Source organism: Wolffia australiana, chromosome 19 (genome assembly GCF_029677425.1).
Source record: "Wolffia australiana isolate 7733 chromosome 19, ASM2967742v1".
Lineage (NCBI taxonomy): Eukaryota > Viridiplantae > Streptophyta > Magnoliopsida > Alismatales > Araceae > Wolffia > Wolffia australiana.
Window position 1 is genome coordinate 10215137 of NC_135853.1, and position 27257 is coordinate 10242393.

The 27257-nt window shown below is 40.3% G+C and overlaps 1 protein-coding gene and 1 non-coding gene across 2 annotated transcripts; one reads left to right on the forward strand and one right to left on the reverse strand.

Moving 5' to 3' along the window:
- Window positions 1-1390: 1390 nt before the first annotated feature.
- LOC144715809 (uncharacterized) lies at window positions 1391-2561 on the forward strand. Its single transcript, XM_078590813.1, has 2 exons — window positions 1391-1657; window positions 2000-2561. The coding sequence occupies exons 1-2, from the start codon at window positions 1430-1432 to the stop codon at window positions 2417-2419; spliced, it is 648 nt and encodes a 215-aa protein (XP_078446939.1). The 5' UTR covers window positions 1391-1429; the 3' UTR covers window positions 2420-2561.
- A 5457-nt stretch (window positions 2562-8018) lies between these two features.
- On the reverse strand, window positions 8019-8107 carry LOC144715959 (small nucleolar RNA Z159/U59). The gene has a single exon (XR_013584784.1). It is a non-coding gene; the product is annotated as a small nucleolar RNA Z159/U59 (small nucleolar RNA).
- Between the last annotated feature and the right edge of the window lie 19150 nt (window positions 8108-27257).

Genomic DNA, 27257 nt, shown 5'->3' on the forward strand with positions numbered 1-27257 from the left:
TCTAGGAAAAATGTTTGAGTTTTGTCTCACAAGTAACAGTTAGAACATATATAATGGGTCCATTCATGTCTGTGTCTCTCTATCTCTTCATTCCTCTGTTAAAACTTTACGTTGCCAATGGCAATGGCTTCAAGGCACCAACAATGGATGACCAAAACTCGACTGCCTTATCATCTGACTCATCTTCCATTTTTCTACCTAAAGTACCATTGCCATCTTCGCATTTTTTCATGCCACAAAAGTTTTTGGCAGATGCAACGATCTAAACTCACTGAATTACATCTTCAACTTAAGTTACATAGGATCTATGAGAATCTGATTCCATGAGGCAGACTTCAGCATGTGACCTTCGTCAAAAGACTACTTTGACACGAGGACACTTGTGTCTAATGGTTTTAGTGATTTTCAAAATGTTAACTGAAAAAAAGTGAAAAATATAATATTAAATAAAAATTTTATATTCTTTTTGGGATATGAAGTTTTCAATAGTGAATGAAAAATCAAAGCCAAGAATTCTAGTACTCGTATCAGCATAAGTATAGTCTCCATATTCTATCGTCCATTAACTGCTTCTAAAGAGCAAGAGAACCCTAGCTCCATACATTGAAGATTCTAGTTCATATTAATTTTCATGAGCCTTCTCTCTGGTGGTATAGTCCATTAAAAATGAGTATGGCCTTAATTAGACGTATAATTAAAGTTTTTAAGCGCTGAATTGCATTGCTAATCATTAGAGACAAATGCTGGTTCTTCATCTCACTTGACTTTTAATCCCGTAGATACAAACCATTGAACAATCGCACAATAAAAGAGTAACATTATTCTCCCTAAAAAAATTTAAGAGCATCATCTGCAATTGTATGCCATCATATTAAAGAGATCAAGTGAGAGAATCACAAGGGGGCGCCTACTCCTGCCTTCAATCGTCTCTTTTACTCGAAAATAATAGAAAGTCAAAGGAAAAAGGCCAACCAAAAAGCCATGGAACGGGTCAAAAAGGTAAAAAATAAGTGGGTCTCTGAAAAAGACAATTATCAGAATTAAAAAAAAATTTGAAGACGAAGCCCTTTCTCCAACAGTCGTTCGTTCTTGATAACTCCCACGTAGGCGTCTTCCACCGCCACGCAGGATTTTTATCCTCCGTGTCATCCCGTCCTCTCTTCATATCTTGCCACGTGGCGTTTCCGCGGTCCGACGTGGCGGATATTCCTCTTTCTACCACGCCGCCGAAACGCGGCGTCCGCGGGGGGGAACGTGCCGGAGAAAGCTCGCCCCATGGCCAACCACGTCAGCGTCTTCCCCCGATCCGACGGCATCGAATCCTCCACGTAGGCCTTCTCCCCGGTCTCCTTCCGTTTGTGGCGTACTGCCCACCCCTTCTTCTCCTTCTTCTTCTCCTCCGTCTTCTCCGTGTTCCTCAACGGCGGCGATGGCTTCAACGGCTTCTCCTTCCTCCGTCGTGGTACGCCTAGGGAGGAACAGAGGCTTCTGCGCGGGCAAGGCCGTCGGCGCCGTGCCGTTCCGTTCTTCAGAACGGAGATTTGGCTCCTCTGCGGTGGCCTCGGCCGCGAGAACGGAGATTTCGCCCCTGTCGAAAGTCGCCAAGGAAGAGACGGCCGCGAAACTCGACCAGTGGGTTCAGGAATCGATCATCGAGGTGGGCACCTCTCTCTCTCGTCTGTTCGTAATTTTTCTTCTTCTTCTTCGTCTTCTTCTTCTCTCTCTCTCTCTTGCTCTCTTGTCTGTTCGTAATTCTTCTTCTTCTTCTTCTTTCTCTCTCTCTCTCTCTCTCTCTCTCTCTCTCTCTCTCTCTCTCTCTCTCTCTCTTGCTCTCTTGTCTGTTCGTAATTATTCTTCTTCTTCTTCTTCTTCTTCTTCTCTCTCTCCCTCTATTTCTCTCTTCTCTGGTCGTGATTCTTCTTCTTCTTCTTCTTTCTCTCTCTCTTCTGTTCGTGACTCTTCTTGTTATTGAGATGGTTCCTTGTTTTTTTTTATGAAGATTGTAAGGCACATCGGCGAGGCGCCGTTCCTAGTCCACGTCTTCTCCAACGGCGTGTCTCCTTCCTCTTCGCCCGCCGGGCTGCGGCTTCAGAGAGAGGCAGCCAGCGCCGAGAGCTGGCCGGCCATCCAAGAGCGGTGGCGGTCGGCCGCGGCGCCGCCCCCCGACGGCGTCATTCTGGTCGAAGAGTTGGCGGCGGAGGACGGCGGCGGCGGCGCGGCGGCGGCGGCGGCGGCGTCGAAGACGTGGGGAGTGCTGGTGCAGGGGCGGGGCGTGGACTGCGCGTCGTGTTACATTCTGCGCACGTGCCGGGTTCGGTCGTCGGCGGGGTTCTGCACGCACTTCTGCCTGGCCAAGGCCAAGTGCTTCGGCGACACGGCCGCGGCCCAGCTGCGCAGTTCGTGGCTGCTCGCGCAGTGAATTGATGATAAAGCCCGCGTCTTTCTCTGCACATTCGACCCCCTTCCCTCCTATCGAGGAGGCTGCATTCTTTCCTGGAGTTGTTCTCTTGGGCGCTCTTATGTAAAATCTTTACAACGAGTAGAAGAAGATCGTTTCATCATCATTCTTCATCATCATCATCATCATCAGCGTCATCATCGTTGGCTAACCCTCGAAGAAGTAGAGGAAGATAATTTTATCGTCTTCATAAGTAGAAGAAGATCATTTCAATCGTCGTCATCATCATCTTCATCGTCATCGATGTTTTACATAGAAGAAGAGGAAGATCATATCTCCATCATTATCATCATCATCATCTCATCGTCTGAAGAAAGCCCCAAAGAGAGGCGATTGGGGTCTCTGTAGAATTTTTAAAACAGAGGAAGAAGAAGTGGAAGATCATTTTTCTATCATCATGATCATCGACCTTGTCTTAAGCAAGCTCTCAAAGAGAGGCGACTGGGGTCTCTGCAAAATCTTTAGCACCGACCGAGAAGGAGAAGAGGAAGAAAATGTATTCATCATCATTAGCATCATCTTAACTGATGCCAAAAAGATAGGCGACATAAGTCTCTATATAATCACTAGTTGGACCCGCTGGCAATGCTGACGTAAGATAATTTTTCGTCGGTGGGGTGCGAATTTCGCACATCCCACCACACAGAATATAGCACACTGCACACGGGTCTGTGAGGTGCGGTTATGTGCGCACGCCACAGCCCCGCCCCTCCTCGGGCCGCCCGTGCCCCCTTCCCAGCCACCCGTGCCCCCGCCCGCCCCTCCCCCGGCCGCAAGGGGGCCCCCTCGCAATGTTCGCTTGACTGTCTCACTCTCTTCTCAGCCAATCAACCTCACTCTCTTATCTGTGTACCGCGGTCTGGGGTGAACAGATACAGATAGAGAGAGAGAGAGAGAGAGAGAGAGAGAGAGAGAATAAAGAAAAAGTCAACGACGCTGCAAACGGAGAAGCCCCATGACTAACTAAAAAGCAAAAATGATAGCGAGCCAAGGAACTACCCGTTTCCTAGGTGCACTTCTCCCCAAGCTCTCGACCATCCTAGAGACATTTTAAAAAGTAATAATTACTCAATATTCATGAACCAGTGGAAAAGCGGAAGATAGCAAAACAACTATTGAACTATATTTGTTGTTATTTAGATAAATCTTATATGCAAAAAGTTGTGATGCATTCGATCATTAATGTTCCAATTATTGTGAATTAAATCAGTTATATGAATTGAAATTATTTGTATTAATGTTAAGATCTGGTTTCAAATAAACTCATTCAAGATAGGATGCTTTATATTTAATTCATCAGCATGCCCCGGTGAAAAATGAAAATATTGTGTTCTTTGATCTCAGAACACCTAAATTGGCTTAACTATTTAAATATTTATGTATGTGAAAGGCTTATGAATAGGAAATAATTATTGAAATTTTTTTATATTATTTAGATAAACAATATACGCATAAAGCTGCAATGTATTCGGTCATTAATGTTCCAACTATTGTACATTAAATCAGTTGTATGATTTAAAATTTTTCACAATGTTAATGTCCGATTTCAGATAAACCCATTTCAAGAAGAATGCTTTATAATTAATGCATTCGGTCATTAATGTTCCAATTATTGTTCATTAAATCAGTTATATGATTTGAAAGTTTTCATATTAATGTTAATGTCTGATTTCAGATAAACCCATTTCAAGAAGAATGCTTTAAATCTAAATTGTTACTTAGATAAATCATAGATGCATAAAGTTGTGATGCATTTGATCATTAATGTTCCAATTATTGTGAATTAAATCAGGTATATGAATTTCAATTATTCGTATGAATGTTAAGATCTCATTTCAAATAAACTCATTCAAGATAGAATGCTTTATATTTACTGTAAGTATTGTATTCTTTGATCTGATAACATCTAAGTTTGCTTAACTAATTAAAATTTTTTGTTCGTGAAAGGCGGAAGATTTTAAAGCAATTATTGGATATAAAGTTGTGATGCATTCGATCATTAATATTCCAATTATTGTAAACTAAATCAATCCATGGTAAAACCAATCTCTCTCTCCCCCTTCCATGGACGACGATGGACAGCGTCGAAAACGACCGCCGGCGGCTTCTCCACCGCCCCCGGAAGAGACCATATGTGGCGTTTCCCCTCCGGTGGATTGCTCCTCCCAACCTTCACAGTAACCAGGAGGGGGCGCAGACGGGGGGCGCGTGGGGGGCACGGGTGGCCGGGGGAGGAGGACGGGACGGCGGGGAAGGGGGGGTGGCGGCGGCGGGAAGGGGGCGCGGGGGGCGGGGAGGGGGAGCGGGCGGCTGGGGGAGGAGGGCGGGGCGACAACAGTTAGGGGGTGCGGGAGGAGGGCGGGGCGGCGGCGGGGAAGGGGGGTGGCGGCGGCGGGGAAGGGGGTGGCGGCGGCGGGCGACAGAGAGGGGGCAGGGTAGGCCGAGGGAGGAGGGCGGGACGGCAGCGGGGAAGGGGCTCTCTCACTCTCTCTCTTCTCTCTCGCTCTCTTTTCAGCCAATCAGAGGCCAGAAGGGCACACCAATTCCTATTATGGTAATATAGATTAGTATAGGCGTGGAAGTAGAAGAGGAATATCATTTATTTTTCACCATCATGATCATGATCATAATTGTCATCATTTCATTGTTTTAAGCAGCCCTCAAGGAGAGGTGACAAAAGTCTCTGTTAAATCATAGAAGAGACAGAAGAAGAAGACGAATATCATTTATTTATTATCATCAGCGCCATTATTATCAACATCATCATCGTTTCATCGTCTCAAGCAAATACCCAAATACAGGAGACAAACCTCTTTACACTCATAGAACAGACATCGTCATGATTCTCGTCATCGAACACTTGGATCAAGGAGATATGGGTGTCTGCAAAATCCACAGGGGGGTACTAAGAAAAAGAAGAAGTGTATCTAGTTTTCATATCGTTTTCAAGGAATCTTAAAATTCGACCAGCATAAAATAATTCAAAATTTCTCAAAAAAAATGCACAAAAGAGCTCTTGAAATATTTCAGACCAGTTCTAGAATAATTCAAATTTCTCTGTATTTGTCACACGACAGAGTAAAAATTAAAATAATGCACGAAAGTGCTTGTACTGGATCTATAGACACCTGTCAAACAGTCAAATCTCGAGCTAGGTTTCTTGCTCGAAATTGGTGTGTGTCGGCCTCTGTGCTTAGAGCAGAACACAGAACAACCTTGATCTCTTGGAGCGTAAGCTTGTGCAATTGCTTAAGATCGCTTGAGAGGGGTTAGAGGAGATGTTGGTGCTAGGCACCGTCAGTGAATAGGGTCATTGCATTTATATCATAAAGAGTTCATCATCATTGGGGATAATTACATGGGGGAAGGTGAGGGGTGTTACAAGGAACGAGACGAGGCGCCTTGCCCCGAGGTAATGTTGCCACACCGCCTAAGGGCCGCCGCTCAGCGCGTCTTTGCTGCTACACAAGCGCGTCGGGCCGGGCGCCGTGCGCCCGCAGGCCTGGCGATCACACGCGCCACCCTTGCCTTGACGATCACACACGCCACCGGCACCCATGTCAACACTCTAGTGCGCAGTCTGCACGACGCTGCCGCATTCGACGCCCCCGAGCTGGCCGCTGCAAGCCCAGCACTACCCGCAAGAGCGCTGCGCGCCCGCTGTGCCTTCTCGGCGCTCTCTGTGCGCCACTTGCCTTAGTCTCCTGGCGGGATGTCTCCCCACCGCGCGCCCCGCACACGCAATGCGCGCGCTGCCCGCGCGGCCGCCGCGTGGCATCTCGCACAACTCCGTGCGCTGCACCCGTGGCATGCCGCCCGGCCTGCGCGTCCCGCACCCACGCGCAGCGCTCGACACTGGCGGGTAGCGTTGGCGTCCACGCGTGGCACTTGGCATTAGCGCGCGCGCCCAGCACGCGCGGACCGTACCTAACCCGTCCCGCCTTGGGCGCGAACGAGCACTTGCACAGTCTGCCGTGAATCACCATTAATAATGGCAATGACCTGACAGATCATGTATTGGGCATCGCTACCCATTATGACTCAGTCCTTAAAAATGTCGTGAGCTGAATTACATCGGACACGCGCTCCCAATAAGCACGCACGCCTCTGGGGAGGGAATGCCGCCTAGTTAGGGACCTATCAACACCCCTCAAAGCCATATTAGATGAAGACAAACTGGAGAAGACATCATCTTGCAAACAACCTTCATTTAGCTAAGCTGACCTTAAGAGCGTGCGAAAGTTAATCGTGATGGTTCTTGAAACAAATTTGATTTCAAGCGATAAACAAATGACTAGATTGCAACTTAAGATTAAAGAACTCCCCTAGAAGGAAAGGTGTTGTCCACAAACTTGGTGAAAATACATCATTTCTGTGATACAGTCAAGATCTAATGGACCGACTTGTTTCTATCGATTTATTATTTCAGTACCTTGAAGATTAAATAAATAATAAATCGATAACAAATTGTATCCTTCTAGCAATCAAAGTCAAATAACATTACTGTGTTATTTGATGTTTAATCGATAATATCAAAGTTAACTATTTTTAATAGAAACCCTTGAATCTATACTACTACGCTTACTTTAGTAGCTGATTTCAATGTGGATTTACGTTACAAGGAAATCCAGTATCAACCAGCTATCAAGATAATATAACTGTTAGAACTGGAAAACGTCTTACAACGGGGGAACTGATGACTCATGCGATAAATACGATGCAAGAACTAAACATTCATCAAGTGATGGGTGTGGCAAAGAAATATGCTCTTATCTTAAATTGCAACTGGTTTCCATACAACAGCCTCCACTTTGTCCTTCAAGTCTTGAAACATTTGTACCCCTCAGAAATCTTGATTCTCAACATTAAAAACGTTCAGACAAGGCTGAAACTATAGGTCATGAGAAAATTCAATCATTGGGGTTTTATTTTTTCATACAGGGTAGTTTATTGTCTTTTGACAATTCTTCTTACATTCTTCACTCACAGCATTTTGATCGTAAGTTCAGTTAGGTCACGACGTCTTTCAACCGAGGAAAACTGGCTATTCAAAACTAATTCAAAATCAGAAAGGAGTGTTTAATTACTCCAAAAAATAGGCGTAGTCGGATGATTACAGAGAATCGTTGCAGGGCACCCCTCAGCAATGTGAAAATTTTCACGATCATGTATACTTTCTGACCACTACTACCATTGTTTAAAAACATGGGCATCATGGGGGTGAAGAAATATATCAAAATTACGATTAAGAATTTAGCATGCTGGTTGGGTTCCAAATTCAGAGACAAACAAAGCGAACAACACTTCAAAAATGGTCGAAAGGTATAGGAAAATCCAGAACCAGAGTAACAATTTTAGATATTACATAAGGGAAATAGAGTAGGACACAACAATATCTCCTCAGCTCAGGTCTCCATGAATAATCCGGACAGAGCTTGGATCCTAGGAAGAAAAAGGTTCGCAGTGAATCATCATCGAGATGCTCTCACGAAGAAGACGAAAAAATGTAAACCCAAACCTCACAGAGGTGAAGCAACGAAAAACTAAACGAAAAGAATTGGTCTCCTCGGTTCAGGTCTCCATAACGTTCCGCATAGAAGAAATACTTCCTCGGAAGAACGAAAGTATGTTTTGATCGTCATCGAAGACCACAAAATATACGATAAACCCAACGACTGAAATCCCAGAAGACATTGATCAAGGTTAGGAAAGAGATGAACGCCTGGAAGCCAAGCACGAGCTTGAGCTGGAGATGAACATGTCTCCTTAGGGACTGCCTGCGTAATCTCTTACGCGAGGATGAATGAAGATTTTATAGTAACTTGATGAGAGGTGAAGAGGCTGAAAAACCCTAGGCCAAATGGGTCCATTGGGCTTGTTGACAAGGATGCAAAACAGAGAGCCCAGTAAATCATGTAAATAAAGTAGCTTGTTGACAAGTATGATAAACAAAGACCAAGTAAACACAGCTCTATCTGCCATGGAAATTCCCAGCTTACAGAAGTAGAATTAATTAGCAGGTGTGGAAATGATGCATATAAGATAAAGGAGAGTAGAAGAATTTTTTAAAGTCCACATAGTGATAAATAATATGTTTCATGATTTTCATAATTTTCTGTAATATTATCCGATCATAGGAGAGGTTCCTAACTTACAATCGACCCAATTTCGCATCATTAACAATCAAATTAAAAAAAAAACTTTTAAGGATCTTTGTGTTTCATTGTAACGCTTCAATCTAAAGTAAAATAATGCTCTCATGAACATGTCTCGGGTATTCATTACCCGTAGCCTCACTAGTTAAAGGACTTATCAATGGCTCATGCTGCCTAGGCCATTAAGCCTGATGAATAAATTTATTGGGTGTTACTTTCCATGATAAAGTACTCAATAGAAATTAGAGACTGAATCTTTCTCTCTTTTTAACCTAGGTAGATTGTAGGAGAGTAAGATTCATCTCCATAGGGGCTGAAATTAAATTATGATCAAATGAAGCTTTATTGTGAAGAATAAAGGTGAAAAGAATCCAATTATTTAAAACATTCAATTTTTATGGATGATATAAGATGGAATTTTTTTATGAATTTGATTATATTTTTTGGGGTTACTATGATATACTATATCTCTCTTCTTCATAATCTATGAGATTAAATAAATAAAAGGTAAACCTCGCTAATGTAGGATATTAAGAAAGGGGGCATGCTGAATTCTTTCACCCTTCCTTGCTTCAGAGAGTCTCTCTTGTTGCAAATCGCTATGTGTAAGAGGTCAAGATTGGTTTATTCACTAAATACATTACTTCCTCTAAAAAATGAAGATTCAATATGAATTTAATCAATCTCATGACAACAAAATTATGTGCTCATGCATAGGAGTTTCATTTGGATGACCAATGGTGGTTCCATTACCAATGCAGAGTAGACAAACACAGAGAAATTTTGAGATTTTTTAATCAATGAATTTAATGTCCCTATACCCTATCTCTTAACTGATTGTTGTAACCCAATGTTTCTCTTTTTCCATGCCTGATTCTCTGATGTTTCACTCCTGCCATCCCAGAGCAGTAGTTATTCCCTTTTCATTCTAGATGCCCAGCCAGTGTCCACGAAGATCATGGCCCTTTAGAAGGCCATTCCATGCCATTCTAATATACCACGACCTTGGGGCCCTTTTTATTTTTAATCAATGAAAGTAAAAGGATGTTGCTTGATCATTCATTTTTTCATTTACCATGTTCTATTCAAGGCCTATTATGCACGGGCTCTTATATTTGATGGGTCATTCCATGTCCATAACCTTGTTCATTCATCAACCATTTTCACTTCACTCAGAACCTAAGCCTTTTTTATCTAAAAGTCAATAGAAAGCAGATCGCTTGAAATTCTTGAAGGTTAGCTAGAAATAATAACCAAAAATCTACTGAATTCATGTAACTCAAGACATGAAAAATAGATATGGCGCATCAAAATGAATGAAACTGAGTAATCCAACTTTATGTATTTTAATGCAAAATTACATTTGATGAATTAATTGGTTAATCATTTCAATGTACATTTTTATTGTGAATTTTACACTATTTTCAGGCCTAATACTTTAACATTGTTATTTTAAAACGTGGAATACGGCTTTTTGGGCTTAATTCATTGTTCTATATTGTAGGGGTGAATTGAATTAAAAAATAGATAAATAATAAAGAAAAAATTGGGATGTACAGGAGCACACAACAGCCGAGCTAGTTATGTGTCGCTGAACCCAATGTAGCAAGCATAGCGCTAAGGCATCATCACGACATAGACCCACAATAGGCCTGGTAACAAGTGAGAGTACACAACCCCTACATGCGTGTGAGGGAACCATGGCCTTTAATTCATATTGATGTTGGGTTCAACATATATACAACAGGCTCATTTTTTAACTCTATCAATATGGGGTTAACATATATGATATTGTAACCTCAAATGGGTTAGGCCAACAAAGACAAGGAGATAGATCGCCGGGCAAAGGGCTGTGACTTTATGGGACAAATATAATCTACATTCACCTCCGTCAACATATATATAATAAATTAATATCTTCATATTATCTGTGTGTCTTATTCCTTTTCTTCCACATTCTTTGTATGAGATTTTATTAAAAATTTAAAATACCCTATTTGCTATCTTCTAAATCATAATATTCATTTAATTACTAGATATATATCTCCTATCATACATCTCAATCTACATATCAATTAAAATTAAAAGATATCTTCTACTAAGAAGATTATCTTTACTAATATCTCCCTCTCTCTAACATATTGGTTTTCTATATCAATAAAAATTTAAGAATATATTTTCCAATACCTATCTTAATCTCTCCCAGAATTATAGTACTAAAAGTATATTTCATCATCATATGCATTCACTGCATCTAATATATATAGAATAAAAACCATATTAATAACATAAAAATATACTATCTTAGACGCATTTTACTTCTATTTTTTGTCTTTCTTTACTTTAATTATTATAAATCATCACTATAATATCTTAATTATACCTATTTACAATTACATTAAATAGGTATTAATAATTTCCTCTCACTTTTCATCATTCCTTGACTTAGGATTAGGGAGAAAAGGATAACAACATGGACCATAAGAGAAATCGGTTATATTAAATTAGACACCCTAATTTTCCTCCCAAAAATCTGGTAACATACAATGTAAGAGCCCTATCTAATGAAAAAATTAAATCAATAATTTGAAGTAGAAACCTTGTCTCAAAACTATCATCAATACTTTTATTTTTCTCACCTAGACATGTTGGTTTCAACCTTCTTCCTTCTTATCAGTGAATCTTATCTTGGATAAGCTCCTTCCAATGAACTATTTAAATAATGTTACCACAAATCTTTCATATTTATCAGTGGACTCATTAATTTAAAATTTTAATTTTTTCACAATTTATAGACAAAGGGTTTCCATCATCTAAATTTTACTTATTCACTCCTCAAAGAAAATTACTTTGATGTGAAGGTTCAAAAAAATCACTAACTATGTTCCTGATTCCATAAACAGCACATGTCTATAGAAGTCCCCACTCAATGTGTCAACTTCTCATTCAATCTCAAGTTACACCAATGTTTACACGTTCCGTCTGACCATCTGTCTAGGGGTGGAAACTCGTAGAAAATTTGAGCTTAGAGCCCATATATTTGAACAACGACTCCCAGAAATGACCCGCGAGTGTTGTATCGTAGTCGCTAATGATGTCCAGTGGAAGACCCGAGTACTTCGCCACATGGGACATGAACAGACGAGCCACGCCATCTGGGTGCACCTCCGACGTGGTGGGGATGAACGTCACATATTTAGAGAAATGATACATGATAACCAAGATGGCATCGTGCCCACCGACGCGCAGAAGCCAAGTGATGAAATCCATTGAAATAGACTCCCATGGTCAGCTCACCCTCGAGAGAGGTTCCAGCGTTCCCGCAGCCTTGGCCTTCTCCATCTTGTCTTGTTGACACACCAGGCATGAACGAACATAAGCCTCCACATCGCGTTCCATTCTTGGCTGGTGATAGCTGCTGGATAGGAGTGCAAGCGTCCGTGTCTGCCCTAGGTGTTCGGCGTGGGGTGCGTCGTGTGCTTCATAGAAGAGCTTTCAGCGCAGTCTGTCCGCATGCAGCACATACGGATGGTTCCCATTTGCATAAATATTGTCATCCTCCATCCAGAATCTCCTCGTCTCGCCCGCAGTAATGCGCTTCATGAGGCAAACAACTTCTGGATCATCTTTCATCACCAACTTGATTTTTTCCAAAATGCTCCCTTGGACTGCTGAAAGTGTGGTCACAAAAACTTCTGGTTCCTTGCAGCTTAAGGTGTCGACCACTTGATTAGCTCGTCCAAGCTTGTATTTCAAGATGAAGTCAAATTCCGCCAAGAAATCTTGCCATATTGCTTGCTTCGGGGTCAGCTTCTTCTGGGACTCGAAGCAACTCGTGGCCACAGTGTCAGTGTAGACCACAAATTTCCCTCCGAGGAGATAGTGGCACCAGACTCTCATGTAATGTACCACTGTTGTCGTCTCCTTCTCGCGCATCGAATGTCTTCTCTCCGCATCGTTTAGCTTGCGGCTCTCGTAAGCCACGGGGTGCCCGTCATGCATCAAGACACCTCCAAGTACGAAGTCAAAAGCCTCAATGTGTACCTCATATGGCTTATCAAATTTGGGCAATCGAAGCACTGGTTCGCTAGAGACTGCACTCTTCAACTTGTCAAATGCTCCTTGACATCGATCTGTCTATTGCCACATGACGTCTTCCTTCAACAAATCTGTTATTGGGGCAGCTAGTCAGGAGAAGCCTTTGACGAACTTCTGGTAGTAATTAGCAAAGCCAAGGAAAAATCTCAATTGTGGCACTCCCTTTGATTCTGTCCAATTCTTGATGGCCTTCACCTTCGAGGGATCCATACGTAGACTTTCCTTCCCAACCAGGTGCATGCAAAACTCAATCTCCTACAAGCAAACTCACATTTCTTTGAGTTGAGGTAGAGCTCGTGCTCCTTCAGCTTGGCCATCACCTTCCTCGGGTGGCTCACACCCAAGCTTTGGCTGTATACGAGAATGTCATCCAAGTACATAACGACAAAATCATTGATATAGTCTTGAAAAATGAAGTTCATGAGGCAACAAAAAGTAGCATGAGCGTTTGTGAGCCCAAAAGGCATCACTCAAAATTTAAATTATACGTAGCACGTCACGCACGCCATCTTCGGTTCGTCCCCCTCCTTGATCCGCACTTGGTGGTACCCACTCTTCAAGTCCATTCGTGAGAAGTAATGAGCCTCGCCGAGCCTGTCAAACAACTCTTCAGCGTTGGGTACATGATATTTATTTTTCACGGTTACCTTATTCAGCGCTTGGTAATCCACACAAAGTCAGAGTGACCCATCCTTGTTTTGGAATAGGACTGGGGCAACGAAGGGAGCCTTAGATGGCCGAATTAACTTGCTCTCCAACAGTTACTAGAGCTGCTTCCTCAGTTCCTCCAGGTAAGCGGGTGACATCTTGTAGAGTGCCCACATAGAAGGATGGGTGCCCCGGAGTAGTTCAATCTCATGGTCCACATCCCGCTTGGGCGGCAACTTCGTGGGGAGTTGAGCAGGCATCACCCTAGCAAACTCCCATAATACATCCGCAATTGGCCCCGGTAGTCCACCCGCGGTTGCACCACAGTTGTTGTCGTTGTTGTCACCCCAACTAAGTGCTGCCAAACGGGGTTGGTGCGCATCCCTGCCTTCCACCCTTTTTTTGGGGTTCTAGCCCTCGTATGGTGATGAGGAAGGTCTGTTCCCCTTTCCTCAATCTGTCCTTGATTTGTATTGAGAACAAGAGAGCGATGTTTTGCAGTTTCTGAACCCCTTGGTCCCTCACGTAACATGGGTGAGATCCCTTAGGGAACATCACACCACGGTACTGGGGAAACACAACTGCGCGTGATCCCATTAGGAGGTCGAGACCCAGGATGACTGTGAAGTCATCTATCGGGGACACCATGAAGTTGGTCCGGCCGTCCCACGATCCCACCTGCAGCAACACTCCCTTGGCCACGTTGAAGATATCTCGTGCCTCCGAGTTGATGGCCTTGATCTTCCCCATACTTTGGGGAAGCTTCAGGCCTAGCTTCTTAGCTTCTTTCTTAGCGAGGACATTGTGCGTCACCTCCGTGATGCACAAGAGGTTCAGATCCTCATACTGGACCGGGGCGCCCCCCTTAGTGCTGCCAAGCACTGGAGGGGGTTCAAGGTCACCGTACTACTACCCCTGGGAACATCCGGTTGGGAAGGCGGCACGACCATCACATTGACATTGGTGGCAGCCGTCGTACCCCTCGGGAAATCCTTCATGAACTGGGGCCCTCCACACACAAAACATGTCAACTTGTTGTCCCCACCACCCGGAGTCGTCTTCCACAGTCTTGGGCTCTTGCCCTTATCACGACCTTTGCCGTAGTATGTCTTTAACTTTCCCTTCAGGCCCTGACTGTTTGAGTTTGTTGGTGCCCGACGCGTTCCTGACATTGCTTGTTCCATTTCCCAGGTTTCTCTTCTGGTTTTGTAGGTTTGGTGGGCGGAGCTCTGTTCCTTCCACAACTCGATATGCAAAAGTAAGGTCTCTGTAGTGTCTTCTTTCTAGCTTTGTTTGAAACCAGTGGGGGAGTCCATTGGCGAAGCGGTAGAGCTTGTCTGCCTCAGAAATGGTGATAATCCTCCTGATAATGTACACAAACTGGCCCACATATTCTCTCGGATTACCGGTCATTCTAAGATTTTCAAGTTCTGTCCTCGCTATCCATGTCGTGTTGTACGATATAAAATTTTTCTTTATTTCCTGCACAAAATCTTCGTGCATAAGAGGTGGCCAGTTCCCACTCTCCTGCCGTTGACGCCACCATAGCTTCGCCTTGTCTGTGAGGAAGTAGCTTGGTTGTAGCACTTTCTTTTCCTCAGAAAGTTCCTTGTTTCCAAAGTATTGGTTGCAATCATACAAAAAATCCATCACTGCTTCTTTTTTGGGGGCTCCGTCAAACTTCGGTTGCGGGAGTGTAAGTTTTTCTCCTCCATCACTGCTAGGATGGTTACTTGGACCTCATACAATATCTTTGAGGACCTCATGCCTCTGGCGGGACTCACCCCTTAGCTCTCCCACGTCTCATTTTCTTTCATCGTGGTTCTCGTCAACTTGGGTCTTCAAACTCAAGAGGTTCTTCTACAGAACACGGGTGTTCTACCTATGATATTTCTCTTTCTAACGTCGCTCTCCGCGTAGCTGTGCGCGAAGTGATTCCATCTTTCATTAACGGGTTAGGAGCACAGGGGGAAGCAATCCAACGTGGCTTTGATACCAATTGTCACGCGGTCAAATCCCGAGCTAGGTCTTTTGCTCAAATTTAACGCGTGCCGGCCTCACTGCTTGGAGCAGAACACTAATTAGCCTCGATCTCTTGTAGCGGAAGTCTTTGCAATTTCTTAAGATAGCATAGAAGGGGGTTAGAGGAGATGGTGGGGACGCAACCCCGTCGAGGAATAGGATCATTGCATTAATATCATAGAAATGTTACGTCGTATTTGGGACAATTACAAGGGGGAAGACGAGGGGTAATTCATCGAACGAGTTGAGGCACATCGCGCTAGGGTAGTGTCGCCTCTCCGCCTTGAGGCTGTCGCTCCACACACGCACGCTCGCTCTCCCACTACCCGTGTGCCCCCAAACTGGGTGCCGCACACCCGCGGGCATGGCGATCACACACGCCGCCAGCACCCGCGCGGACACCTCTCCTGCGTAGTCTGCACGATGCCACCACATTTGGCGCCTCAAGCTGGGTGCTGTGTGCCCAGCACTACTCGCAGGACGCCACGCGCCCCCATGCTGCCTCGGCGCTCTCTGTGCGTTAGTTGCCTTAGTCTCCTGGTGGGATGTCTCCCAATCGTGTGCCCCGCACACACAATGTGCGCACTGCCCGCACGGCTGCTACATGGCACCCTGCACAACTCCACGCGCTGCACCCGCGGCATGCTGCCTAGCTTGCGCGTCCCGCGCCCGCACGCAGCACTTCTCGGTCCCGCATAGAGCTTGGCGCTTGCGCATAGCGTTGTCGCCCGCGCGTGGCACTTGGCGTGCACACGCTCACGTCTGTCAATCCGCGCACCCAGCATGCACGGACTTCACGTGATCCGTTCTATCTTAGGCGCGAACGGGCACACGCACCGCCCGCAGTGTATCACCGCATACGAGGGTGATGGCCGGAAAGATCAGGTTGGGCATCGCTACCCTAAGTGTGTGTAGCACCAAATATGACTCAGTCCTTAAATGTCGTGAGTCTCACGCGAACACGCCCTCCCAATAAGCACGCAGGCCTCTGGGCATGGAATGCCGCCTAGTTAGGGGCCTAACACTGGGTGTCATACTATCAAATATCAAGCTAGGTTTCTTGCTCGGAATTGGCGTGTGCCGGCCTCAGTGCTTGGAGCAGAACACTGAGCAACCTTGATCTCTTGTAGCGAAAGCTTGTGCAATTGCTTAAGATCGCTTGAGAGGGGTTAGAGGAGATGTTAGTGCTAGGCACCGTCAGTGAATAGGGTCATTGCATTGATATCTTAAAGAGTACATCAAGATTACATGGGGGAAGATGAGGGGTGTTACAAGGAACAAGACGAGGCACCTTGCGCCGAGGTAATGTCACCACACCGCCTCAGGGCCGCCGCTCCGCGCGCACGCGCCCGCTTTGCCGCTACACAAGCGCGTCGGGCCTGGCGCCGTGCACCCGCGGGCCTGGCGATCACACACGCCACCCTTGCCTTGACGATCACACACGCCACCGGCAACCATGTCAACACTCTAGCGCAGTCTGTGCGACGCCGCCGCATTCGACGCCCTCGAGCTGGCCGCTGCATGCCCAGCACTACCCGCAGGAGCGCTGCGCAACCGTTGTGCCGTCTCGGCGCTCTCTGTGCGCCACTTGCCTTAGTCCCCTGGCGAGATGTCTCCCCACCGCGTGCCCTGCACACGCAATGCGCGCGCTGCCTGCGTGGCCGCTGCGCAGCATCCCGCGAAACTCCGCGCGCTGCACCCGCAACATGCCACCCGGCCTACGTGTCCCACACTCGCGCGCAGCACTTCTCGCTCCAGCGCGCAGCGCTCGGCGCTGGTGCCCCCGCGTGGCACTTGGCTTTGGCGCACGGCGCTTGGTGCGCGCGCGCACACGCTGATCAGCCCGCGCGCCCAGCACGCGTGGATTGTACCTGATCTGTCTCGCTCTGGGCGTGGATGGGCACGTGCGCAGTCTGCCGTGAATCACCATCGACAGTGGCAATGGCCTAATAGATCAGGTATTTGGGCACCGCTACACATTATGACTTAGTCCTTAAAAATGTCGTGAGCCGAATACAACGGACACGCCCCCCAATAAGCACACAGGCCTCTGGGCAGGGAATGCCGCCTAGTTAGGGGCCTAACACTAGGTCATAGGGATCCATGCCCCTTTCTCTTGCTCACCAAAATAAAGGCAATTTTGGTGCACCCTGGTCTTTCTTTTGGTTGATGTATACACCTTATTAATTTTTTAAACATTGAATTGGATTGAATCAAACTAGAAATCATTTTTTTTTAAATTCTTTTCAATATCCTCTTCGAGACATTTATTGAACACCAATGCCTCATTGAATTTTCTTCAATTTTATGTTATTGTATCTTAAATTTTATCGTATAAAATACTATAAATTACGTCTTAAATATATATATATATATATCAATAAATATTTATGATATTAATATAATTTAGTCCCTTACTCTCTATTAGTACACATTATTTACTCTTAATTCATCATCACTACTCTCTATACTATCTTTCATACATCTCCTTGTCTAACTTGTTATATCCTCCTAAAATTTAAAATATCTTTTATCCATATTTATCTAAATCTTAAACTCCTTACATATATATAATCTACATTCACCTCCATCTATATATAATAAATTAATATCTTCATATTATCTGTGTGTCTTATTCCTTTTCTTCCACATTCTTTGTATGAGATTTTATTAAAAATTTAAAATACCCTATTTGCTATCTTCTAAATCATAATATTCATTTAATTACTAGATATATATCTCCTATCATACATCTCAATCTACATATCAATTAAAATTAAAAGATATCTTCTACTAAGAAGATTATCTTTACTAATATCTCCCTCTCTCTAACATATTGGTTTTCTATATCAATAAAAATTTAAGAATATATTTTCCAATACCTATCTTAATCTCTCCCAGAATTATAGTACTAAAAGTATATTTCATCATCATATGCATTCACTGCATCTAATATATATAGAATAAAAACCATATTAATAACATAAAAATATACTATCTTAGACGCATTTTACTTCTATTTTTTGTCTTTCTTTACTTTAATTATTATAAATCATCACTATAATATCTTAATTATACCTATTTACAATTACATTAAATAGGTATTAATAATTTCCTCTCACTTTTCATCATTCCTTGACTTAGGATTAGGGAGAAAAGGATAACAACATGGACCATAAGAGAAATCGGTTATATTAAATTAGACACCCTAATTTTCCTCCCAAAAATCTGGTAACATACAATGTAAGAGCCCTATCTAATGAAAAAATTAAATCAATAATTTGAAGTAGAAACCTTGTCTCAAAACTATCATCAATACTTTTATTTTTCTCACCTAGACATGTTGGTTTCAACCTTCTTCCTTCTTATCAGTGAATCTTATCTTGGATAAGCTCCTTCCAATGAACTATTTAAATACTGATACCACAAATCTTTCAAATTTATCAGTTTTCTCATTAATTAAAAATTTTAATTTTTACGAAATTTATAGACAAAGGATTTCCATCATCCACATTTCACTTATTCGCTCCTCAAAGCAAATTATTTCAATGTGAAGATTCAAACAAATCACCAAATATGTTCCTGATTCCATAAACAGCACATGTATGTAGAATTCCCCACTCAATGTGTCAACTTCTCATTCAATCTCAAGTTACACCAATGTTTACCCAATGAATCAACTATCTCACAAGGTATCTTTCAACCAATATACCAATTTTTAACTGAATTAGTTAAAATTAAATATTTAATTTTACAACTCATTGGCTATGTCAAAAAATATTTTATTTATAATTTAATGAAAAAAATTGACAAATATCTCAATTTCCAAATTAAGAATTATTTTTAAAACAATATGTCCATTTAAATTACAATATTTTCACTTCAGCTAAAATTAATATAAATCATTAGTAGTCTACATGGAAAACATAAAAAAGTATCTCAATATTTTGAACCAAAATGCTCAGTAATCTCTTATTGATTCAATGTATGCAATGATATAAAGTTCATAACCTAACCCACTATTTTTCAATTTCTTCAAACTAGTAGCTATTGAATCAGAAACACCGCCATATGATTGAGATTATATAGTGCTATTCTAGATAGATATTTTAATGCATATCTCTAGTATCCTTTGAATATGAATATTATTGAGACATGTCTAAAGACTTGTGATTTACTTAGTGTGTTCTCATCACAGTTATTGCGTAGATTCATGGACTTCCCTATAAAGATAAAACAAGAATAAAAATGTTTATTGCAACTAATAAAATGACAAATGGACGTATGACTTGGAGGCCACGGAATATCCATCCATACATCCAACACAAGTTTAAATTATTTTGAAAAGTATATTTTTAAGATCGACAATCAGGACACGATCATATGCTTGGAATTACATGCATTTGATGTGAATTTAAGCATCTAAATGCAAAATTTATCATGTTATTAACTAGATTATTTTAAAAATTCTGGACTTCATAAAAGTATCGTTTATGCATGTTTTGTGGAATTGTAACTAAGCTGTTTGAATTTTATATCAATTAATTTTGTTACTCATGAATAATTACGAGTAATTAAAGGGGGTTGTTATTGATGAGGTGGCGCATTTCATGTGATTATGAGAGCAAAATCATTTTTGAGCTTCAAAAAACCAATTATAGGGGTGTGGAACATGTGATGGATCCCACCACTCATCCCTCTAATTTGTCTCCTAAGTAGGATCATAGTATTCCATTGATATAGCTCTCAACCGAATACAAAATAAGAGGAAATGACATAGACATAAGTAAGGAAATGTTCAAATGACATTTTAGTTATAAAAAATAAAAATAAATATTTTATTCCTCTCTCTTTACGTCATTCTAGATATTTTCTACCAATGGCTAGTCAGCAAGATAAGGCGCTCCATCGCGCCTTTGATCCCAAAATTCATTGATGATATTATCATTACTTATATTAGAATACACCCTTATAAAATTATTTCTATTTTGATTTAATGTCATGCACTTTCTCTGCAATTTCAAGTCAATCAACTCCTTTCTCAGTCCTCTTCCAATGAATGAATATCCTTTAAAACACACCGTTCTAAAAGTATTATTAATGTTTTCACTCTGATAGTTAAAAACTCCGCATTTCTTAATCGCTCGAAGCAAGCAATAGCCTCCTCTTATTTCAATCGCTCGGAGGTTGATGCGATTCATTGTAAAAAATGATATGTTCATGGTTTTGTTTTTTAATATATATATTTTTTACCTCGGCATGTCGGGGTATGAGGATTTTCCCCTAAAGAGAGCCAAGAGTTATAGGTGTAATTCCAAAAGGGATCAAGAAATGTCAGTAACTAAGGTTCTATGATTATCTATGTGATTTCATTTTCCTATTGTTTATTTTGGAAAAGTGACAGGAACTCGCAGCTTGTTGTAGTTCATTCAATAACGGGAGCAAACGAGGTGATCCTCGAGGCCTCCGCGCCGAGGGCACCCGGAGTTAGGGGCTCAGAAAAGCAGGAACTTGCCAGGCCGCCACTCGACAGGCCGCTCTCCTACGGTTGAATGAGAGTTTCCGAGTTTTGTTTTGGAGTTCCGGAGTTCCGGAGTTCTGGAGTTTGCTGTCCAACGAGAAGCAGTTCGGAAAAGCAGCTCTCCAATCGGGAAGGCAGTCCAACCTGTTCCGGAGTTCTGGCGCTTTGGTGTTTCAAGTCCTAGCTGCGATGTGGATTCGAGGCCGCTTGGCCGATGGCACCACAAGCGAAATGATCCTCAAGGCCTCAGTGGAATTCCCCCTTTTAGTGTTGGACCCACAAGGGCTTTTGAACAAGTTTGATAGGTCATTTTGGTACTAAAATCTCTGTAGTTTTTCCCTTCCTTTTAGTATTCAAGAGTAGGAAAAGTGGGTCTTGGTAATTTGCATTGCGCACTTAAAGGTAAGGGCCCAGAAAAACCCAGTGTTTTGGTGTATGGTGTAAGGTGTATGGTGTATGGTGTATGGTGTATTTGAAGTGAAGTGAAGTGTGTAAACTGAAGTGAAGTGAAGTGTGAAGTGAATTGTGTGAAGTAAAGTGAAGTGAAGTGTTAAGTGTATAAGGTGTGAAGTGTAAGGTGTAAGGTGTATGGTGTATGGTGTATGGTGTTACGAAGTCAATGAAGATGAAGATGAATAATAGTACGATGAAGGTGTGAAGTCGGATAGTACATTCAGATGCATCTTCATGTTACGAAGTCAATGAAGATGAAGATGAATAATAGTACGATGAAAGGCGCAACTTTAGGTGCGTTTACGAGGGATACACAGACTATAAATTTGAATTTCTCTGACAGAATCAATTTTTTCTTTACTTTGACTTTATAATCATTAATTTCTTGAAGAACGTTTCATCGTTGATTAGCATCATTCATTCTGAACCTTCTTACGGACATAAAAAACTGTACCAGATGCTCGAGTTGAGAATGTACTATCCGACCCGATTCAACTCCTGATTTATTTGTTAAAGCATATAATGGAACAGTTTCTTTTGTTTTGGTGGACCTAGGGACCACTCCTCTGGGCGCCCGGGCGGAAAGGTTTCTTTCTTCGTACTTTCGCTCCCGCTCCTCGCGCCTTCGGATAACCGCGAAGTAACAGAAGAACTGCAATTAATATTTTAGTTTAAATAAGTCAAAAGAGGGGAAAAAGTTGTTCAACCTGGTTGATGTGATTATTTTGAAGTGTTCATCCTTTTCTTTCATACAAAAAATCATGACCCGGTAAAATATAAGGATCCAAATTTAGGAAGATACACTGGGGGCTCATGATACACCACCTTCACTTTATGGATATATATCTAAGTTTTCTCTATCTTTATGAATACAATGGGGGCTCAAGATACATTATCTTCATTTGAAATCAACTTTACTCTCTCTATATGCATCCTTTTACCACTTCACTCTAAATTATATCTTGACTTCATCCCTCTGAAATTTTATTGAAAAATCCCTAAATTTCACTTGCAAAGTTCATTCTTCGAGTTGCTTCACCATTTTTTGCACGCACTTGTTGGTAGAGACAACACACCTGTTAAAACACTATGAGACCAAGAAAAAATCTCATCTCTTTTGCCAAGTCTGAGCTTAGTCATGGTGATCTGCAATGCCCATGAAAATCTTTGACCCATGCGAACATGCCCACACAACTACAACTTCTTTATGTTGCCTACTGATGCCAACCACTCCCACCTGCTGCAATAGTTTCATCATATTTTAAGCAATTATAAATTAATTTAATTATTTAAAAATTATACAAACATATTTACCGTTCGTGTCAATAATTTATTTTAAAATATCTAAAAAGAAAAAACGAAATACTTTATTTCTCATTTCTAAAATTGGATTTAATTTTTTTTAATTTTTAAGTGTTACATAAAATTAGGGAAAATTATATAATTATTCTAATCATTTATATTCTTCCATTTTACAAAAATATGAAATCCATAAAATCCTAAAAATGAAAATTTTTCAATAAAATCATTCATTAATTGAATCATTTTCATTTGGATTTATAATGTTTTATATTTATTTATCCTTGTGGATAAACCCTTTAATTTCTGCGCAATATTTACAGAGTATTTCATTCCAAAAATCCTTATCGGATTTAATGCTTAGACTAAATTAAAACAATGAAAAATCCTTTAATTTTGGGTCATTAGTTTTTGCCATCAGACTTGACATGCCTTTGTGTTTTAGTTAATGTAAAACCTATAGTCATTAATGGATTGGTAAAACCTTGGTCAACAATGTCTGACTGGGTAAAATCACACTAAAACATGGAGGCATGTATGTATCATCAATATATTTCAGAAACGAATAAATGAATCCTTTTAAGTGAATTTTATATATTAGGATTATACATTTAGTGTTTAAATTGTTTTATTTCTAGCTAAATATAATATTATGTTCATCATTGATAAAAAAATGAAGATTAAGGCTTAGTGAATTTTAGTACAATGCCTTGATAAGTTTTCAAACTGGATAGTGAAAACTCAACCCTCATCAAATGAGTTTAAAATATTTCAGACACGCTTATGGATATATGTAATATGCACATGAACATAATCTAATTTATATGGTTCAAACTACGCAAATCATACATGAGATGTTTGGCCATCTGGTCAATGGGGTAAATCATTAAGGCATTCCAATTTTCATGGAATTTGATAACAAGGCCCTATGTCACTGGCAAAATATTTATGCAAATCAGATAGGATTTGAACGGTGAAACATGATGGTCAACATTGCCTTCTCTGCCTACATTCAACCTTGTCATGAAGATCATCCTCTGAATATTTTTGCTAATTCTTTTTGAAATTTTATTGAAACTAATATTTATTTATTAAAATAAATATCATCTAGAATCCTGTCATTTGATGCATTTTTTATGAAGTTACAAGGGAACAAATGAGAGCATTGAAAAATCAGAGAGAAAAATAAATAGCCAACTTGGGTGATGATTTACAAAATGCTAACTATGAAGAAATCAAATTTAACTTATTACTTGGTCTCTCGTCATTCTGCGGATAGTTTATCCATATTATTTCGTGCAGTATTTTGAAATTTATGAACAAGAGAAGGAGGAGACATCAAGAAGCAATCCAACAAGATCTCAAACAAAGAATCTTAATTTTCACATCCTATCAAGTGGTGGTGAACTGAACCATGATAACGATTAAAACTACATCAACATATAAGAGGAGATAGAGTTAAAAAGAAGGGAAGACAAGAATCAAGAGATAGGTAAAATAAAGGTATATTGAACTTTTTTTTATTCTTGATTGAACATTCAAGGTAATTATCATTGAAATAACCTCAGTGATTGTAATTGAATATACTTGAAAATGCATTTGATTAGAATTACCAACATATCTGTGAGTATTTGGATTAAAAAAAAATATAAATTAAGTTTATCCTAAAAGATTTAGAGGGTCAACTAGGTAAAGGCATTGGGGGTTGAAAAAGAGAATATTTTGGGCAAAGATTTGAAAGAGGTCAATCATCATCGCTTCGTGGAAAACTTTGGGGGTTGAGGACAGATAGAGAGCTTCACCAGCATTCTACCTTATTGGCATCCTTGTTATGGCCTATTACCATGTATTTTTTTGGGAGCATTCGCACAAAATTGACTAGGTTTCATCACCCACTCAAGATAGATACCCCTGGACAGCATTAAGGACTAGCTCAAGCTGTATAAAAAATCAACGGAGTCTTTTCTATACTCTACCTCATTCCCTAGAAAGGTAAAACTGATTTCATGTAGCTACATTAGAGTGAATAAATTTAAATGAAACAATCCACCCCCTTCTTAGGTTATACTTTAGCCACTAAAACTAAAAAAAACTTAATTCAATTTGACCACAACTGAAGTGGGATTGCTTATATAGACATTGTTCAAGCTGATAAAATCATCTAATTTTATTATTGATGAAAAACTCTTTTTATGTTGGAAGGGAAAATAGTTAAGGTGAATTTTGATGGCTAAAAAATGTAATCCTTGGTTGAATTACAAGGCCCAAAAGGGATTTAAATGTCTCCTCACATTATTTATCAATATATTGGTCAAAAAGGGAATGATTCACATGAATTGGAGGAATCTATGTGTTGAACAAAGAGGGGGTGAATTAGTTCTACTTATTTTATTTATATAGATTCCTTCTTTAACTCTCTCTTACTTCACTCAAGGGACAATAAATTTTTACCCTGCTTCGGGGCACTAATGTGCCCTTACTGCAGCCGCGCCTCGCCCGAGGAGTCGCCCTGACTCCACTAATCACTTTGGCAAATGCAAAGTAAAAAAACTGTTCGCGATGTACAATCGCTCGCACTCATCTCAAGTAATCACACACTAAAAACACTTGCTCGGTGCCGACGTCTTCCTCGACCTCAATTGAGTGCCTTCTTAGCTTCCAGCAAAGTTCTGAGCCTCTCCTCAGTCCACTCTGTGCTGACGAAGTCCTCACGTCTCAGGCCACCATCCCGTGTTCAAGTGGATGTGATCTTTCTCCTGTTAGTGCACTTCCCTGAAAAGTAATATAATGACAATATCTTTGTTGACCTTAAGTCAACTTTTCTCCTAACCCTAGTTTTCTCCTAAATTCTGTTTTTCAACTTTCAAGTCACAAATCGTGTATCAAATGTCAATTGATGTCAACTACCAATGGATATGATCAAATGCAGTCAAAATCTAAACTTATATCAACTGGTAATAATTCTTCTCAATTGTAATAAGATAGTCCAATGAGATCAATTGATGTTTACTAATATCAGAAATATTTAAAGTAGACAATCAGATCAATCAATATTAAAGATCAATTCTCATAACTCAAGTTAAATGTGATTTAACAAATATCAATTCAAATAAAGTAATTATAGTGAGTCTGATCGAATGTGATTTAGAAATCTCAAATTAAATCAAACAATTTCACTGTGTAAATCCTGATCGAATGTGATTTAGAAAATATCAATTCAAATCAAATAGTTATATCAATTCTGATCCAATGTAGTAGATGATATCAATTTAAATCAAACACTTATATCAATTCTGATCCAATGTAGTTAGATGATATCAATTTAAATCAAACACTTGTATCAAATCTGATCAGTTATAACAAAGATATATCAATTCAAATCCAATAGGTATATCAATTATGATTGAATATATATATATATATGGGAGATATCAAATGTATTTGAATTTGCGAGTTAATGCATTCAAGAAATCGATTTAGATAGTTATTTAAATTTCATCCAATCTAAAATTCAAATTCAAGTTTACAAGATGAATGAATAATTTTTGAATTGAATTTCTTCTATCTGAAGAAAACTGAATTTCAAGAACGTTACTTAAAATCAATTAGAATTAGGGCTCCTAAAATATTCCAGTATTTTGAAATCGAATTCAAAACTAATTTGAATTAATCAAAGAATTCAAATAGATTTAAAGCTGTCAATATATTCAATAATCAAGAAGTCCAAGAAAGTTGGTCATATGATTTCAAATAATTGCAAACCTCAAAATCGAATTGAATTTTATATCAATTAACTATGTAGTAAAAAGCGATTTAATCTTTAATCTTTATCAATCAAGATTTCAATTAGATTTTATATTTGATTTCACATAATCAAGAAACCAAAAACAACTTGTTATTTAGATTTCAGAAATCCAAGATCAAAATCAGTTTTTCAAATTATGAATGTTCAAATTTCGATTTTAGATTCTAACTTACGAAAGTCAATGAATTTCAAGAACCCTCAAATTAATTTCAACAGAAATCAAGAAATTGGTATCTTGATTTCAAGAAATCAAGAAATTGGTATCAAGAACCTTGAACAAGATATGGAACAATCTAACCAGGATTTTCTTGAAGAATCAGTAATCACAAACATGCAGATGATGACGTCAATTAATTTCAACAGAAATCAAGAAATTGGTATCAAGAACCTTGAACAAGATATGGAACAATCTAACCAGGATTTTCTTGAAGAATCAGTAATCACAAACATGCATCGAAATGTTCGTAAAATCATGATTATCTTAGATTGAAAAGAATTTGGATAAATTCGTTGACACTATTTTGAAGTTAAATGTTCATTTATAATTTGGTGTAAAATAACAAATGAGAGAGGTTGATATTATTGACGTAGAAGATTTTGTCATTTTTTATTGGAGATTATTTTGTGGTTTAATAAAACTGAATTCGGTATTTACAAGTCAAATGAGAGATGTCATTGTACATTAAAGAGATATCAAGTCATATTAACCTACATGCTGAATGTCACTCAAATCCTAATAAGCCTGATTTTAAATAGTAGTTTATAACAGTAAAGTTTAGGTGAATGGAGGTGAAAACT